Source organism: Diadema antillarum, unplaced genomic scaffold (genome assembly GCF_040938485.1).
Source record: "Diadema antillarum isolate AM-2024a unplaced genomic scaffold, OU_Dant_1.0 seq00000112_RagTag, whole genome shotgun sequence".
NCBI lineage: Eukaryota > Metazoa > Echinodermata > Echinoidea > Diadematoida > Diadematidae > Diadema > Diadema antillarum.
In genome coordinates, this window is record NW_027271196.1 from 544,065 (window position 1) to 563,024 (window position 18,960).

At 41.8% G+C, this 18,960-nt stretch overlaps 2 protein-coding genes across 2 annotated transcripts in view; one reads left to right on the forward strand and one right to left on the reverse strand.

Annotated features, from left to right (window-relative positions):
- Positions 1-2,588: 2,588 nt before the first annotated feature.
- The window catches only part of LOC139727036 (endothelin-converting enzyme homolog), a 182,199-nt gene continuing 165,827 nt past the window's right edge, over positions 2,589-18,960 (forward strand). The window contains exon 1 of the mRNA XM_071638016.1: positions 2,589-2,770. The gene's annotated coding sequence lies outside the window, so the exon portion shown is untranslated. The remainder of the gene's footprint in view (positions 2,771-18,960) is intronic.
- LOC139727030 (uncharacterized) lies at positions 12,886-13,851 on the reverse strand. The gene has a single exon (XM_071638011.1). It carries the CDS (start codon positions 13,849-13,851, stop codon positions 12,886-12,888), a length of 966 nt encoding a protein of 321 aa, XP_071494112.1.

Here is an 18,960-nt window from a genome sequence, read left to right on the forward strand (position 1 = left end):
TGAACACATTGCAGGGGCGGATCCAGGAATTCCGTAAAGGTGGGGGGGGGGGGGGTTGGGGCGCAGAAATTTCTGATGCTACTTCTTTGTTTCATCTCATGTTTTTCTTTTTATTTCTTTTGTTTTAACAACAAATAAAGAGGGGGCGCGCACCCGGTGCCTCTGCATTGATTTTTGTCCTTCGAGACACAAAAGTAAAAATTCCAGAAATTGACATTATGTCGCTCATCTGCAAACGCCCTTCAAGATAACGTTGATAAAAAATGACCAGTTTGAATGAGAAACATAAATGAAATAGCAAAAATAAGTTTTCGACATCTTTTTTTTTATATCCTTAAACACTATAAAAGTGGGAAACTAAAGGGGAAAAATTAGCGTTTTCTGTTCAATCAAACTTCAAATGATACAGGGAGTAAGCCACAAAGGTGATAAAATGGACATACTTTCTTTTTATACTTTATTATTTTGATTTGAGATTTTCCAAATTCATGAGACAAATTCAAGAACCAAATATCATTTTCATGGTTCTTAATTTGAAATAACATTTGAAATGTCTAACATGTTTGTTAATATTGCCTTTTGCATGTCATTTTAATTTTCTCTATCATTTTTCGCCTTTCTGATATATCGTTGCGGGCTACAAAGTCATTATAGAGATCTATGATGATTTTTGATACTTAATTTGTATTTTTTATTGTTTTAAATTGTCTTTTTTGTCATTGTTACATGGATAAGCATATAGGCATGGATGACAACTTGTCCATTTTTGCAATTGTTACTGTTGTGCTTTGGAATAGAAAAACGAATGAGTTCACTCATGCATAAAATTTGCCTTTTTATTGACCTACCAGGTTGATAGCCAATCAAATCACCTTTAACATGGTATATAAAACTTTGATCAGCCAAATAATCCATGAGAAATATAAACTTTTTTTTTTGCTGAGTGTATTTGTTTCTTTGTTTATGTGAACACGAAGTGGAAATCAATCTAAATCAATCAATCAATCAATCAATCAATCAATCAGTCAATCAATCAATCAATCAATCAATCAATCAATCAATCAATCAATCAATCAATCAATCAATCAATCTAAGACTATCTATCTATCAATCTATCAATCAATCAATCAATCAGTATAAATAAAAGTCAAAAAATGAATAACAACGGGCCAAATAGGATAATACTCGCTGGATTCTGAAGTCTCACGTGTTACATCAAAACGGCACTTCCGCGCCCAACAGCGCCTATTATATTGATATAGATGACGTGAGAAAAGTGTCCCATTGGCAAACACAAATTTGCACTAATTTGTAATTTAATAGTATATATAGTAGGGCCTATACTAGATTTAAACATAACAATCCTCAGAGTTGCATTGAGAGTTTTGTAGATTTATGTGCATGGCAGCCGTAACCTTTTTTCTTTTCAAAGATGACATTTATAGTTCATGCTGTTTCTATGCAGTTCATTGACCGAAACCAGGACACAACCTCTTATTTACACATTCTTACGCTTGAGCAATGTAGGCCTCATTATTGTAATGCCTCATTAGGTACCGGTATAGTATACTTGGCTGCGGTTGATATCTCCTTTGTTCAAAACAGATAATAAAACACATAGTACGATTCCACAGCTTCATTATAGCGAATTCTATATCTGATACTAATTATTGTGAGCACTAATTTATGCTTCCATACACCGTCCCTAGTTAATCACAGTGAAATAGAGAACTGAAAGTTAGGCTCAGTCTAGGGGAAGGCACATTATCTATAAAGTTAATTGTCTGTCAGCAATTAATCAACATTAATAACTAAGCAGTAATTGACTAATGATGTCATTAACAGAATCTTAGTTTGGAAGCTCTTTTTTTGTGGGAGGATCAAAGTAAAGTGAAGAAAAAGAGAAGAAATATCATTATAAACTATATGATACGTATCTATTCACTTTGTCACCTAAGTGATGATCAGGCTACAGGTACATATAGGAGTATAAAAAATCATCACTTCTAAGTCAACTTGATACATTATTGGATTGCAGTAATGACTCATGTTTTTCAAGAGTGTATTCACTTTGAATCATTTTTCATGGAATATCACGCCTGTAAACACTAGTAGAATTTGTCCTGTAGCTACCCAGACGTTTGTGAAGAATACAGTACACCATTTCAAGTCAACTTGATGCAATGTCTGATTCAGCCAAAAAACAACAACAAACAGACAGAGACAGAAAAAGGAGATTACAAGAATAGAAGTCGTCAAACAAAATACAATTAATAATCAAACAAAATTCGGACGTGCAGTCTGACAATGAAGACTAGGCACGACCGACCAGCTACACAGTAGTACGCCACAGACTCTGTAGCAGTGTGTGTGTGTAGCTAGCATACGAGGCTTCACTGTGTGGAAGGCCAAGGACTGACAAAATAAAATGAAATGCATGCATTTGGCTCGTAGTGTGGTAATCGTATGTCGAGTAAACAGAAACCTGCACATCCCATCGCGTGAATGGCAGCTAGATAGCTACTGCCGCGGTAGACTAGCGAGCGTTGCGTTGTGAGCTGAGGTCGTCGCTGCCCGTGGCGAGTCAAACAGCTGTTCCAGGTGATCACGGTAATTCCGATACCGGGAGAGAGGGAGATCTAACTCTCTTGACGTGCCCCATCACACCAACTATATCCTAGGAGGTGCGATACAATTTTAGACTTGGAGCCTCACTTCTGCTGAATCTACCTGTTTTCTGCATCCGACACTACCAACTCAGTCAAGACAGGTAAATATCACCAATAAACGAGATAATGAAAAATTGCAAAAGCATGACTGCAACCACGTTGATGACAGTATCGGGTGTCCGGCGTTTTCGCCCCCAGAGATTTGGGGGAGGTTCCGCCGTTGAACACCCCTACCCTCCCAATTACTTAGTGGCATGTTCGTGTTTCTGAAACGTAATGATGCATGGCCATGGTTTGAAAACGCATGATGCTGTAATTGTTATTTTTTCACATTTGTACTTTGTTTGATGTTTTCTATCTCACAACAACATTACGTTCACATGTTACTTTTTAGGTCATGGTACTGGTACAATGTAGGTCGGTGAATGGCACAAAGTGAAAATTGTGATTTTAATAATCGGCTTCCATCGCATGTTTATACATTATGAGTAAATGTTAGTAAACTTATAAGTTATAAGTGAACGTTCGGTGTTCTTTATGCCCATGCAAAAAAAAAAAAAGACCTTGGTTTAGCAGATTGGTGTTAAATAACTAATGTAGTAATGTAAATTTCAGGATTAAAACTAAAAACTAATGCTATCTGTGAGGAATGCAGTGTGAGGATGTGTGTGTGGCATTTAATTTTTAATTGTGAATTATTGAATAATGAGCTGGCGGTATTGTATCAATAGAGGCCTATAAAGCCAGTAGTCTCGGTGAACTGCTTTTGTCGTTGGGACATTTTTTTTTTCTCGAGTCCTGTTAGTACTAATTGTTATTATTTTTGTTTGAAGTTTAGTATTTTACCAGCTTTGATGCATCTTTGAATAAATGCAAAGGTTCCTGCACTTTCTATTGTAAATAATCCCAAACGTCACTGTCGGCCATTGACTGCACATGCTTCCCGTCCCAGTTTAGCTTCCAGAATGAGCTGCAAAAGGGATTATTTCTTCAATGTTCAAGGTTCAAGGTTGGATGCCTGTCATCTTATGTACGGACGAACTGTACATGTAGCAGTTTAAAAGACAGTAATGTAACAGCTGTGCGTGTAGCAGTTTAATAGACGGTACTGTAACAGGTTTTTGTATTTGAACCACATGTGCACCCGCTAACATTTAAACTGTCAGGTGTCTTCCGAGACAAATCCAGATGTGTTTCAGGATATAATGGATTTTGGATTTTGGATTCACAGAACAACAAATAAAGCAACTAATTTTGCTCTATCAGCTAGCAACTCATAGACTGACAGTTTCACTTCCCTTTGCTGAATGACCAAATAATGTCAGTGAGTGCAGAGTACATTTAAAGGCAAAACATGCACTTGTAGTTTTTGTTTGCCTGCCTGATGAAACTATAACAATCTTACACTAAAATTGAGACATACTGTACATTTTGTACGGAAGTCATTGTTTACATCATTGGAAAGTGGGAAATCCTGTCTAGGTATTTGCACAGGTCAAACTACAATTAGATAATGACAGAGTTACGCATTGCATCTGATAATGCAAACGCCCAGCAACACGTGTGCTGGCAGTTTTTCAAGGGCACTACTATCAATGTACTTCCTGCCAATGAATGGATTTGAACCAGGGACGTCAACATTGAGACTCTGTCGTCTTCACCACTAAGCCATTTAAAGGAAGTAGATCCACTGTAATGTGACAATGTGTGCATTCACAGAGATGTCAAATATCCCTTTCAGGTAATCGCGGTTCAATTATCCGCATCCAAATAATGCGGATGAAGTAGTCAAAATCGCGTTCATATATCCCATGAAGTGCGCACTACTTTTACGAGCACCCGTTCATATAATGGTGCGAAGGACGGAGTTATTTGTCATGGTTACGGCGCACGCCTCTATAATGACACATGCACGTGCGTGTACAACTGCAAAACTGCGTATACTATAATTCACGTGTATGCACACCTCTCGCGTGCTCAAGCTCAGCAATCAGCGGTTGTGCAGGAAATCGAGTGACCTTTGACCGAACTGTGGAATGTTAGTGCGGATAAGTCGTAAAACGCGTTCATGTATTCTCGATCTACTCCTCATGCTGCAATTATGCGCATAATAGCAGCATCAAAATAATGCGCACTTTTCTACTCCTCTCCCGTTCATGTAATCGAAATTTTACGACTTAGTGCTCCTATTATCCGCATCCACGATTACCTGAAAGGGGTAAAAGATAGAGAGCAGTAAGGTATGATATTTCGCAGTGCATCAGCGTTGCCCAAACAACCAAGAGAACAGGGATGGTATGGGAGGGGTTATCCCAGAGCATTGATCAACAATAGCGGTGGCCCAGTGCCACTAAAAGTTGATGTTGGGCCACCAAACTTTCTATTGCACTGTTATGTTTCCTTTTATTTTGGGCCACTGATTCAGAAGAAAGATTACTGTCGAGCCCTGCCATGGTAAGTAGTTTGATCTGGTGCAGACTAAATGTCATATTTTGGCTTGTTCTGATGAAGAATGTACATATCTCAAAATGTGACTCTTTTGGTGATTGGAAATCCATGTTGTGTGTGTGTGTGTGTGTGTGCGTGTGTGTTGGGGTTTATTTTATGAGGCATGAGAAAAAGCTTGATAGACATGTGAGGGTGAGAAAGACTCCTGAGGTGTGAGACCTGGGGGGTGTTTACTGTCAGCACTGACAACTGTCAGCGCTGACAATTTCAGCAAAATCCTTGGTTTTGATTGGCTGAGATGCTCTGGTCACTGACTGTTACTATGGTGATTCAATTTGTCAGCGCTGACAAACGTTGATGAAACACCACCTGATGTGTATGTATTCACAGCAGCTTTTTGTAATTTATCTTGTTACTTGGATCTACCACAACTGTGCACAGTTGATGAGGAAGTATAGTTGTAGTCTTATGGAGCAACAGGCACTCTTCAATTTCCTGTTAGAACAGTCGTCACGATACACACTGCAATTTATGCGATAAGGTTTATATACATCCTATGGTGTTACACTTTCCCATGGATGTGCTCGGTATGATCTACAGCTCGGCATCCTACACATCCATCCCCTTAAATAGAGAACACATTTCTTTGAACGGTGACACAGAAAAGTACAAGTGAGGTAATTTCCTTCCAAAAACATCCATAGGTCATAACAATTCCATGTCTTCAAAATGGAGCATACATACACTGTACAGTATATTCGCATTTTATTTAAACTGATTGATAGTGGAGCATGTCTTTGTTATTTTCTCTACTTTGTAAAATTATATGTATCTTTTCAAAATGTGTGCCTCTTATTTTGTATTTGAAAGTAATATGATAAGAATCTCCCATATTTGAGTTGATCGATTGTATTTCATACCAGGCTCATATCATATTGTCAGGGTTAGTTTCACAAAACTGAACTTGTGCTGTAAATCAATCATTCTGTACAGTCAAGAACCCCATCATCCTGTGCAATACCTGTGATCAAATGTTTGGCCATACATCAATCTACAGCTGTATCGCTAATGCTTACTTTCAGGATGTTGATAGTGATACATTTGTATATATGGTTACATGGTTCTCATCCATTCTGTTTGTGTTGAATATCACTAATCTCATGTTTTCATGTCAGATATAATGTATAATGTACACCCCAGCTCCTCCACAATAACAAAAGAGTAAAGTCACAAAAATATAAAGCCATCAACACTAATATAAATATTTTTACAATCTGGGTCTTACTATTTTGTTTTCTTTTAGAATTTGCATTTTATTAAAGAATAAAAACATTCATTATGATACAATCTTCGAATGTTCAATGATATGCGAGGCTTCCTTGGACATTAATTTGATCAGACTGCTTCTTTGACAAATTCCTGGACAACAAATTTCTCAAACCGTACACAGTTAATGAGGAGGTATGTCAAGCTGCAGGCGTTCTCCAGTTTCCTGTTTAAACAGCTGTTTTGATAAATTGTGATTCTCAGGATAAAGTCTGTTACTGAAAGATTATTCATTTCTCCCATGGGTGTAAAGTATACCTCCCTGAGTACAATGTTGTACAGAGACATCAACAAATCTTTCCCCTACAAACAAGGAGCAGAAAGCGCCATTTCAAATTGAAATGAAGATCTATGAAAATAATTGTTGTACACGTACGCTCACAATCTTGTCTTCAAAAGTCTGACTTTAAAAGCAGGAAATGTGTTCTCTGGGACTATATTTGTGTTGGTTTTGTGATGCAATGTCACAGTTCAATGGATACCAGACATCACTATACATTGCTGCCACATTGAATGGAGGAAGTGTCCTTGCTTGCTCAGCATCTCTCAGGAAATCTCTGCTTTCAAGTAGAGTCTATCTCTAGATTGATTGTAAGCCTGAATTACAGTACAAACAGATGTTGCACACAGTCTCTCTTTTAACCCATTGAAGACGGATTGATTTTCCTACCTATTTATATGTACCCCAGCCCAAGAATACTCAGGGCTAGTCTTTAATGGGTTAAAGACTAAATAGAGGATTGAATTTTTGTGAAACAGATTTTTAAAAATCCCTCAATCGTCACTGATGTGTGAACTACAACTTGTACTGTACTACTAATATTTCTGCAGCATGTTACACAATCCATTATTCATTTTGGGTGTCATTTTGGTGGTCAAATACATGTACCTTGCGCTATGGCTGCTGGAATTGCAGGCACTTTAGAGAACATTCTACAGCACCATATTAAAGCTGGCAGGTCTGTCACACATCATGTTGTGCTTGAAGAAGCTGCTGTGGTTCAGTGGAGAGGGCCACATACTGTCAATCATAAGGTCCCTGGTTCAAATCCACAGGCCGCAGCAGCTGTGCCCCTATTCTATAGGCAAGGCACTTTATCTTCCTTGCCTAGTTTTCCATAGAGGCCTAATAGCATAAAGCTCTCATCCCATGGTTGCTTGCTTGCAGGCATTCACCCCTTGAACTGCAGTGACCATGTTTAATAAATATTGTTGGAAGGTAGGCCTCAGAACGTGTTAAACGTGGCAAGATAATTATCATTATCGTTATGTAACAAACTACACACCAAACACACTCTCATCATACAGCCATATTCCAACGTCTCGAGTTATGATTCCACTCGATTTACTAATTGTAATAACGGGCGTTGACAACATAATATTTAAGTTTCAATACTATACACGCTTTATTGTCGTGTACATCATTATATCACACGCAGGTGATAATTATAGGGTATTTCCCCCAGAATATGAATCAATCAGGGTATTGGTTATTTACGACTCTCCATGAGCAATCACACCAAATTATACTTGGTCAAAACGTTTAAAAGGAGGTCTTAAAATTGAGGGGACATACATGTGATTATAATTATTAGGAGCGGTAATACAAATAAAAGGGTGCATAAGTTACGAACCACCGCGACAGTCCGAACAGAGTCCCTAGTCAGCTAGTCGCTTCCAGGGTGAAATAGCGGCCACGTCACTCTCCAAGGGGACCTGGATCGCGATCGCGAACTGCAGTGCGCACTGCCACGATGAGCTCCGGGTCGAGATGCTGACGTGTACACGCACTGTCTGGAACGGGACCGGCGTTCGCCGCCTCGTCGTCACCCGGCACTCACATCAATAGCGTTGACATCAATTGTTACGGATGCGATCCCACTTGGAGATTCACAATAAATTTACGCTAATTCGTCGAGAGCTGGACATGGATGAAGTTCATCCTTAGTCGTTGACGACGGGGTTGACGATGGGAGGAGATGCGAGATGATGAGCTTTGATGCAAGCCTCATGCAGCGTCCGCAAATAATATGACAGGAAGGCAACTCCTCTTCATAATAATTGTTCCACAACTATTTAGAATTAATGTTGCTTGAAACATGCACCTCACCGATGTGGTGTATTGTATGAACTCCAAGAATTATAGTACAATGTAAAACTGACTCAATACGGGATGGACTTGACTCTGGAAAGTATAATATTATATCTCCCTTTTGTATCGGACGCAGGAGAGCAATGGTCTATGTCCATCTCCTCTGGAGGTTGAGGAGCCAGAGTGAGAGAAAAAGCTATGTCCACGGTTAATGTTAGGGAAAAGGGGGCTACGTGGCAAGTATTATGGGACAAGCCTACGTGTACCTTTTACATAACCGTGGTCAAAGGACTGGTCAGCAAAAATTAGCTCTTTTGTTTCTTTTTGCCATCGGGGAGCGTCCGGAGAGAGTGACATGATTATACCGATAAAAATAGCTCCCTCTCTCAGCCGGTGACTTATTGTCAATCTAACGGGGTACGTGCTGCTACAAGGAATCCCCCCCTAGTACGTAAGTCCTGACCAGCACTGACGTACGACAAAAGAAAAAATAACTGTATGTACACCGTCTTACTACCCGCCAAAAACACAATATCAATACAATGATCATGTATACCATTGAGGACGGTATGCAGGTTGTTTTAAAGCTAACAAAACTTATTGTAAAATACTGTACATAATAATATGCTATGAGGTCGATCTGACTGAACTGTGTGTTGGTTCAACGGCCTCAAGCACGGACCATGCATTATAGCACGGACTCGATAATAATACAACAGATAAACATTTGTAACGGAAAGTACAAACAAAGCATATTGGCCAAGTATGACACACACAAAAAAGTGTATGTCATGTTGCTCGTGTCGTTCTGCGATGGCAGCCCCTAAGCGTTATACAATGTACTACATTTAGAGTATCGCAGAAAGCACACAAAGTAATATACATGTACGATAAAAATACGGAAACTTAATGTATCTGGTTGCAGTGAATCCGCCCATGGTAAGTTTTCCTTCTACGGGGGTAACTCTGAGATCACGCAAAAGAAACTAAGATGATAACAAATTATCACAAAAAAAAAAATCCTGTACAAACTGTATACGGCCAAGGCGTACACATATAACATACATACTAATTACTTATGACAGTCACATAGTATTCACATTAATTAATTAAATCTGCCTTAAAACCTCGACATCATCAAGAGTGATGGCAGACGCCTCGTAACTAAATGAAATAACGTTATCCTAACGATACCACATAACGCGCCGGCCATCTGACGTGGCGCCCCGATCTCGTTTGTCGGACCGGTGGATCCGACTTCGCAGCGGGCGTATCCGACGCCGTCAACGTCGCTGGGGAAGATTCGAGTGGGGAACGCGTTGTGTCGCGAGGCACTACTACATCGTCCGGCGCGCTGCTGCTCTCGACATGCGCGACTTTTAAGCGATCGACGCTCACCTGCTCTTTCTTGCCATTGATTTCGAGTGTGTAATGCCTAACGTTGCGTCGTAACACTTTGTAAGGCCCATCGTAGGGCTGTTGCAAGGGCTTACGAACTCGATCAACACGGACAAAAACATAAGAACAAGTGTGCAGGTCTGTCGGCACGTGAGTAGTCGTGTGTTGGGAGCGAGGCGGAGTAGGTGTGAATTGAGACATGTGGTTACGTAATCGAGAAACATAGTCGCTCGGGTCGACAGTGGTCTGCTGAGGAGCAACAAACTGAGCGGGCAAGCGCAGTGTCGTGCCGTAGACGAGTTCGGCTGGGGAGCACTTGAGGTCATCTTTGACAGTAGAGCGAATGCCCAATAAGATGATCGGGATATGCTCAGTCCAGTGAGAGGGGTCGTTCTTTGCTTTTAGTGCAGCTTTCATCTGGCGGTGAAATCTCTCTATCATCCCGTTTGCTGCCGGATGATAGGCGGTAGTGCGAATCCTAGTCGTGCCTAACAACCGCGTTAATTGCTCAAATAGGCGTGATTCGAATTGAACTCCACGGTCTGTGGTGACCGTTTCCGGCGCGCCGTGCACTGCTACCCATCGTTCGACAAACACTTTAGCTACAGTCTCCGCTGTTATGTCGGGTATGGGAACTGCCTCGGGCCACCTCGTATATCGATCTATACAAGTGAAAACGTATGAATTGCCCTGTGAGGTAGGCAGTGGTCCTACTAAATCGATATGAACATGCGCAAATCGTGCGTCAGGTGTACTGAATGTGCCGAGAGGAGCTTTGACGTGTCTATGAACTTTAGACTTCTGGCAAGGAATGCACTCGCGTGCCCACTTTCGAACATCTTTGTTGATGTTTGGCCACACGAACCGAGAAGTGATAGCTAGTTGGCTGGCTTTAACACCAGGATGAGATAAGCCATGGACTGAGTCAAATATCGCGCGCCTGTGGGATTGAGGAACGTACGGACGTGGCTTTTGGGTTGACATATCACAAATAATCTCACCACCAGTAGAAATGAGAGGCAAACGTTCGAGTTTAAGGCTAGTACGTGGGTTTCGCAGCTCTGCTTGCAGCTCGTCGTCGCACTGCTGTGCTTGTGCCATCGATTCATAGTCTACTGTTTCGGTCGTGTGGAGCGCGTTTACCGCAGGGCGGGAGAGCATGTCGGCTACTACATTTTCTGCCCCTTTTACGTGCCGAATGTCGGTAGTAAACTGGGATATGTAGTCAAGTTGCCGTGCTTCGCGCGGGCTGTGACGGTCTGGCTTTGCATTGAACGCGTAAGTCAGGGGTTTGTGGTCTGTATATACACAGAAGTCACGGGCATCAAGCATGTAACGAAAATGCTTGATAGTCAAGTAGATAGCAAGTAACTCTCGTCCGAAAGTACTGTACCTCGTCTCCGCTGCGTTCAACTTGCGAGAGAAAAAGGCGATTGGCTGCCAGGCCCCGCCAGTCAGTTGCTGTACCACGCCCCCGACTGCTCTGTCGGACGCGTCAACCATGATACTCAACGCTGCTTTGGGTAGAAGGGTAAGCCAATAGTGTGGCCTGTGCAACTTTCTCTTTGATTTCGGCAAATGCCACGTCGCATGCTGGTGTCCAGTGCAGTGGTTTTCGTGAGCGTGTTGCACGATTCCGGAGGAGGTCCGTGAGCGGTGTCAATGTTTCTGCGCAGTTTGGGATAAACCTACGGTAGAAATTGACCAGGCCTAAGAATGCACGCAGCTGCTTGACCGAAGTGGGCGTGGCGCATTGACGTATGGCTTCAACCTTTTCGGGCAGTGGGCTCACACCTTCGCTATTGATGCGGTGGCCCAAGAAATCGAGCGAGTCTCTCCCGAATTCACATTTGCTTGGGTTTACTACTACACCGTACTCTTGCAGTCTTGCGAAAAGCAAACGCAGATGGCGCTCGTGTTCTTCGTGATTCGCGCTTGCCACGAGGAGGTCGTCTATATATGCATAAACGAATGTGAGGCCACGAAGAACTTGGTCAATAAACCGCTGAAATGTCTGAGCTGCGTTGCGTAACCCAAATGGCATACGCAAAAACTCGAATAGGCCAAATGGTGTGCTAATCGCAGTTTTGCAAATGTCATCAGTCTCTACGGGGATCTGATGATACGCCCTTACCAAGTCTATTTTCGAGAAAACGCGCTTGCCGTGCAAGTTTGAGGCAAAGTCCTGAATGTGAGGGACGGGGTAACGGTCGGGGATAGTTGCCTTATTCAAGGCGCGATAGTCTCCGCACGGCCGCCAATCCCCTTCAGTGCGTTTGGGCACCATGTGTAAAGGTGATGACCACGGGCTGTTGGACGGTCGCACAATGCCGAGCTCGAGCATGTGTTCGAACTCGCGTTTGGCTACGGCTAGTCTGTCAGCTGTCAGTCGTCGTGGTTGTGCACTAACGGGTGGTCCCTTTGTCTCGATATGGTGTGTGATGTTATGTCGAACGTCGCTCTCTTTGTATACCGGTTTGGTTATGTCACTGAAGTCGGTCGTAAGCATGCATCGGTATGGGTCGTTGTCATCGTCGGCTGTCATATGTAAGCCGACGGGGTTGAGTCCGACGTTAACCGCAGTCTGTCCTGTGACATGCAAGTTTGTTACTGTGTCTATCAGTCGTCGTTGTTGGACATCGACCAAAAAGTGAAAGTGATGCAAAAAATCGGCACCGAGTATCGGTGTAGCCACATCGGCAATTATGAAAACCCATCTAAAATTACGGCGCAAACCCAAATCTAATGTTAATGAACGTTGGCCATATGTGGCTATTTGGGAGCTGTTTGCGGCTCGCAAGTGATAAGAGGATGGATACTTTCGCTCATGTTTGCCGGGTGGGAACACCGACACTGCGGCACCAGTGTCAATCAAAAATTGCTGTTGCGTATTGTTGTCAGTGACGTAGAAGAGGCGACTGTTGCTATGGGAACCAGTCGGGGTCGTCGCGCCTACCCGCTGGTCGCTTCGTTTCCCTTGTACGAGCAAGGTTGAGTGCATCGATGTGCGTTTGCACCAAATCGGTAGTGGTAAAAGCATAGCTGCTGTGTATTAGCTCCGGACTGATCACTTGACGCTGCCGCCGCAGCGTTCGCTCCTTGGCTTTGCTGGCCGTGCTGGCCGTTGTGTTGCGAGGGGGTCTTAGCGCCCCTGCCTGCCGTGCTACGGCTGCGACTACGTCCCCGCTGCTGCATCTTTTTGACGCTAAACGTCAGATCAATCAACGCACGCTTTACTTCGGCAAGCTCGCTCGTTAGCTGTGCCAACGTCGCTGGAGGCGTAACCCCTCTCGAATTTCCCCCACTACTGCTTACTGGTGCTATTATCGGAGGGCTAGCTGTCATTGTATTGACACCCGGTACGTGGGCATCAACGATCCGATCCGCGAGCTCGGCCAACTCCTGCAAAGTTAGGGCGTCAGAAGTAGATGCTAAGATTAGTCTAACATTTTGGGGGAGTCTTTGCAGAAACAGCTGCTTCAGAATACCCTTTTCTAGCGTTTGATCGCCTACCAGCTGTTCCATTCTCCGCAGCAGCTGAGAAGGTTTACGATCGCCGAGTTCCTCCTCAGTTAGGAGTCGCTTAACGCGGCGCTGTTCAGATTCGGACATTCGTGCTATGAGAGTTTGTTTCAGTTTGGTATATTGGTTGGCAGACGGTGGGTTAACAATTAAGTCACGCACATCCTGCGCCACTTCGGGTGACAATGCGGCGATAACATAGGCGTATTTTGTCTCCTCTTTAGAAATGCCGCGCGTGCTAAACTGTGCCTCCGCTTGTGCGAACCAAATTTGGGGGTCGTTTGCCCAAAATGGGGGCAATTTGATAGAAACTGTGCCTATGAGTGAGCGTTCCTCGGGCTCTTTTGCAGGCGAGGCCGCTGGGGATAGAGTTTGCTCCGCACTGTCGGTAGCCATGGTTACAATCTCTTCACGCAAGAATAAAATCGCCTAACGAGGGCGCGAGGTCCTGACCGGAGTGTTATGTGGTATCGGTCACTGCCGCAACAAGTTGCTACTGAATAGGAACTATTAGGCCCACAAACAATCGAGAATAATTTGCAAACTTAACAGACAGCAACATACATATTACGTAAGCATAACACAAAATTGCCAACCTATGTGGTATGAGCCTATATAGTAGCAAGAATATGCTCAGATAGTATGGTTCACACTAAGTGCGTGTGTGGTTGTCAACTACAACATGGGTATTATAAAGTCATATTATCAAATGGAGTGGAATCACACCTCTTTAAGATCACGTCGGGGTCACCACTTTGTTGGAAGGTAGGCCTCAGAACGTGTTAAACGTGGCAAGATAATTATCAATATCGTTATGTAACAAACTACACACCAAACACACTCTCATCATACAGCCATATTCCAACGTCTCGAGTTATGATTCCACTCGATTTACTAATTGTAATAACGGGCGTTGACAACATAATATTTAAGTTTCAATACTATACACGCTTTATTGTCGTGTACATCATTATATCACACGCAGGTGATAATTATAGGGTATTTCCCCCAGAATATGAATCAATCAGGGTATTGGTTATTTACGACTCTCCATGAGCAATCACACCAAATTATACTTGGTCAAAACGTTTAAAAGGAGGTCTTAAAATTGAGGGGACATACATGTGATTATAATTATTAGGAGCGGTAATACAAATAAAAGGGTGCATAAGTTACGAACCACCGCGACAGTCCGAACAGAGTCCCTAGTCAGCTAGTCGCTTCCAGGGTGAAATAGCGGCCACGTCACTCTCCAAGGGGACCTGGATCGCGATCGCGAACTGCAGTGCGCACTGCCACGATGAGCTCCGGGTCGAGATGCTGACGTGTACACGCACTGTCTGGAACGGGACCGGCGTTCGCCGCCTCGTCGTCACCCGGCACTCACATCAATAGCGTTGACATCAATTGTTACGGATGCGATCCCACTTGGAGATTCACAATAAATTTACGCTAATTCGTCGAGAGCTGGACATGGATGAAGTTCATCCTTAGTCGTTGACGACGGGGTTGACGATGGGAGGAGATGCGAGATGATGAGCTTTGATGCAAGCCTCATGCAGCGTCCGCAAATAATATGACAGGAAGGCAACTCCTCTTCATAATAATTGTTCCACAACTATTTAGAATTAATGTTGCTTGAAACATGCACCTCACCGATGTGGTGTATTGTATGAACTCCAAGAATTATAGTACAATGTAAAACTGACTCAATACGGGATGGACTTGACTCTGGAAAGTATAATATTATATCTCCCTTTTGTATCGGACGCAGGAGAGCAATGGTCTATGTCCATCTCCTCTGGAGGTTGAGGAGCCAGAGTGAGAGAAAAAGCTATGTCCACGGTTAATGTTAGGGAAAAGGGGGCTACGTGGCAAGTATTATGGGACAAGCCTACGTGTACCTTTTACATAACCGTGGTCAAAGGACTGGTCAGCAAAAATTAGCTCTTTTGTTTCTTTTTGCCATCGGGGAGCGTCCGGAGAGAGTGACATGATTATACCGATAAAAATAGCTCCCTCTCTCGGCCGGTGACTTATTGTCAATCTAACGGGGTACGTGCTGCTACAATATTATGATTCACTTTCGATATGTTTTATGGTACTGCCAAGAGTGTTATATATCACTACCCTCTACCCTCACACTGTCTGCCTCACTGTGATTTATCTGAGGTTTGATAGTTTTGAGTGTTCTGTTTGAAGTATCAGATAGCTAGTGCCGCCTGTTTTTCTGCTTTTGTTTTCCTTTTAAAGGCATTGGTTTGTTATGTCTCTAATTATTTGAAAATTTTAGCTGCGTGATTCTAATTATACTACAATTTTTTCTCAAATGTAGAAATGAAGCTAAAGCCGCATTTACACCTACTAACAGCGCGATTTTTAAAATCGCGATATTTTGGTTCCACCGTTTACACTTGCGCAAAAGCATGCGAAGTTTGAGCTTCACGAAACATCACAATTTTTTGGTCAGTAGTGCGCATGTGTAATTTACCTCTCTTCAACACGGTAGATGAGTGGAAGCGTGCGCTATTCGTATTCACTGTGGTGCAGTCTATTTTGCTTACAGCTAGCTGGTTGGAATGTTGAGCCAGGGCTTTTTATAAGTATAATGTACACATATTTGTGTTTCTCGAGAGTGTAAACTTACGGTAAAAATATACTTGCTATATTTTGTAGATCACATACGTACTATATACAAAAGGTGTGTAAAACTTCAGCTAAGTACGGGAAAGTTGATGAAAGCAGCATTCAGGAGGATCATGAAATTTCGCCGATATGACGAAAGTGCAAGCTCGGTTTTTAGGGCTGGTATTTCATCAGGCCACAGCAAGAACTCACCATTGTTTTACCCACACTTGTTAACGTACTCCTGTATTCCACAAAGTCAACGTACACTTTTTGTATACCAAGAGCAGTATTGGCACTCCCAAAATCAAAGCATTTCTGGGAGAACATTATTTTGTTAAGTCGTCATGGGGTGATGATACGTGGTTGGAGAACTTCAGGTTTGCTACTAGTTTTCATACAAAGATTAGTTTCATCAGGGAGGTGAGAGACCACGAGCCGAGGATCGGCCGTTTACCTGTACAGCATGTACCGTACTGTACTCTGGCCAGCGACATACTCTACATGTTCCAAAGAGGGATCGGGAGCGTGCGGAAACTCCTGGTGCAATCTAATACCGAAAGTCACGTGATGAAAAATCACAACATTTCTGCAGCTTGGGTTTACACTCGCTAAACTTTGCCTCAAACATCGCGATGTTTCAAAAAATCGCACTATGGCTGGCGATTTTTCTAGCAATGTTTTGAGGGCGTTTGGGTGTAGTTGCTGAGCAACTTGCACCCAAATGTCGCGATTTTAACAAGCAAGTGTAATTCCCCCTACTGAAAAAAAATTGTTTCTGAAAATAAGTATAATGATATGCTTTTCAGGTAGAATATGAAAACATATGTGAGTGGTGGTTTAATGTACTCAACTTTTCTTTGTGGAGGAAGACTTCAGGGGTGTGAACTACGTTCTGTAAAGTAAAATGTTTTACTGGCTTACAGTATTTTATATTCGCGGCATGATTTTTTTTCGCGAATTGGAGCCGACGGCCTTTTTTGTGGCATGAAATTTTCGCGAAATGCCACTGGCATTCAATGCAGATAGTATAGACAAGAACTTTTGTGTGCATTTTGATTTTGCGAATCTTGTCACTTGAAATTAAGATGCACGTTAAAATCCTTGTTTTACAGTAATCATACATGTAATTGTTGCACTCTATTTGCACTTTTGTAATACTATGAAATATCTGTTGGATATACAGGTAACATAATTCTGAAAAAAAAACTTTTGTGTTTAAACATCTTCAAAACAGAGTTGAATAGTGGCTTTTAAAGATTTTTTTTTCTCCCCGTCCTCATCTTTGTCGACTTCATCCTTATAGTGGATTTTGTTTTTCTTTTCAAAATTTCTTCTCTTCTTTCTACTAGCTCTTCTCTTTCAGCTCCTCTAAGTTCTTCCTTCTTAGCTAATGAACTTCATTCATTTCTTGAGCTTTTAATTTCCTCTCTTTTTTTTTTCCTAGTGATATTTGTCTAATCAGTTCTTAAAATCTAGAGGCCTTTGTACTTTGCTACTACTGTGGATCATGTCTGTTTTTTTTTGCCATACAGAAAAACAAGTTTCTATTTTTCTTTTGGAATGCGAGTCAGTGATGGGGGCATGAGTATTAACCCGTTGAGGATGGGCTGATTTTGCTACAACACACATTTCCCATAGACACCTGCCCAAGTATACATGTACTTGGGACTTGTCTGCAACGGGTTAACAGGCAGCCTCCAGTCTAAATGCTGGCAACATTTCGTACAGGAACTAATAGTATGATATTTTTTTTTTAAGGAGAGGATTAAGGAATACTGGCTATTGATTGACAGAGCAAGACTTAGGTGAATGCATGGTCAATTGACTCAGCGAAAAGCTTGTAATCCTTCGATAATTTTTGGTTCAATACAAAAACAGCAACTACAACAACAAATTTTTATGAGTAACTGACTGAATTTTGTGAAGTGTGTTGTTGTCAGCAGAAACTAGACATGTTCTTGGTTACATTGATGTTGACTAGCATATTTTTAGCAAGATTGAAATACAGACCTAGGAAATACTTGCTGCAGACTAGGGAAGTCATCTAGGCATTTGTTGTAATTGAACTGGGGTACTCTTCATAAAATGTTTGACTATATACGCTCAGTTGGACCTGTGCAAACATAAGTGATGATATCCTACTAAAAGCAGGTGGATGCTATGAACAGGTGACTACTGCTATAAAGGTTGGTTTTACTGTAATACGCACATATGCAAATTTGTACTTCAAGATTAAATGTAAATATGTCAAGAAAGAATCTTCTTTTTGGTGATTGTTGTTATTATTTGATACTACTAGAATATAGTATTTCTCTCCATGCTGAGAATACCGATTTGCAATATTTATACTTGTACATGTAGTTGATTTTCCAAGACTACACCCAAGCTACAATAAGTATTCAGAGGAAATCATGCAAGTGAATCTGGTAGTGATGTTGGGTCAGTTGCCTTTTTGTTGTATGAAAAACAAGGAAGAAAATTATGTTTTCATTCAGTCTCGAGTGATTTAAAGATCTATGCTATAGATGACTCATCACCCAAAAGCCTGGTATGTGGTACTTTTGCTTCACCATAAGTTCTTAATTTGTATTGTCAAATTTTCTAGACTCTGAAGCTAAGGACACAAGGCAATTCTGTTCAGAAAAAAGACAATGGAGTTTTGATAAAAAATACAATCCCAGATCTACAATTGTATGCACTTCAGTGTGCAAGAGATTAGGCATTATTTGATAGAGTCTTTACAGTATGTAATTTCAAAATGAAGTCTGAATTTCAAACCATTCTCATAATTTGAAATTTTGAAACTAACGAGTTTTTCTTTTTTTTTTTTAGTCTCCAGCGAACACTTTAATAGATGTCATGTTTCTCAGCCAAATC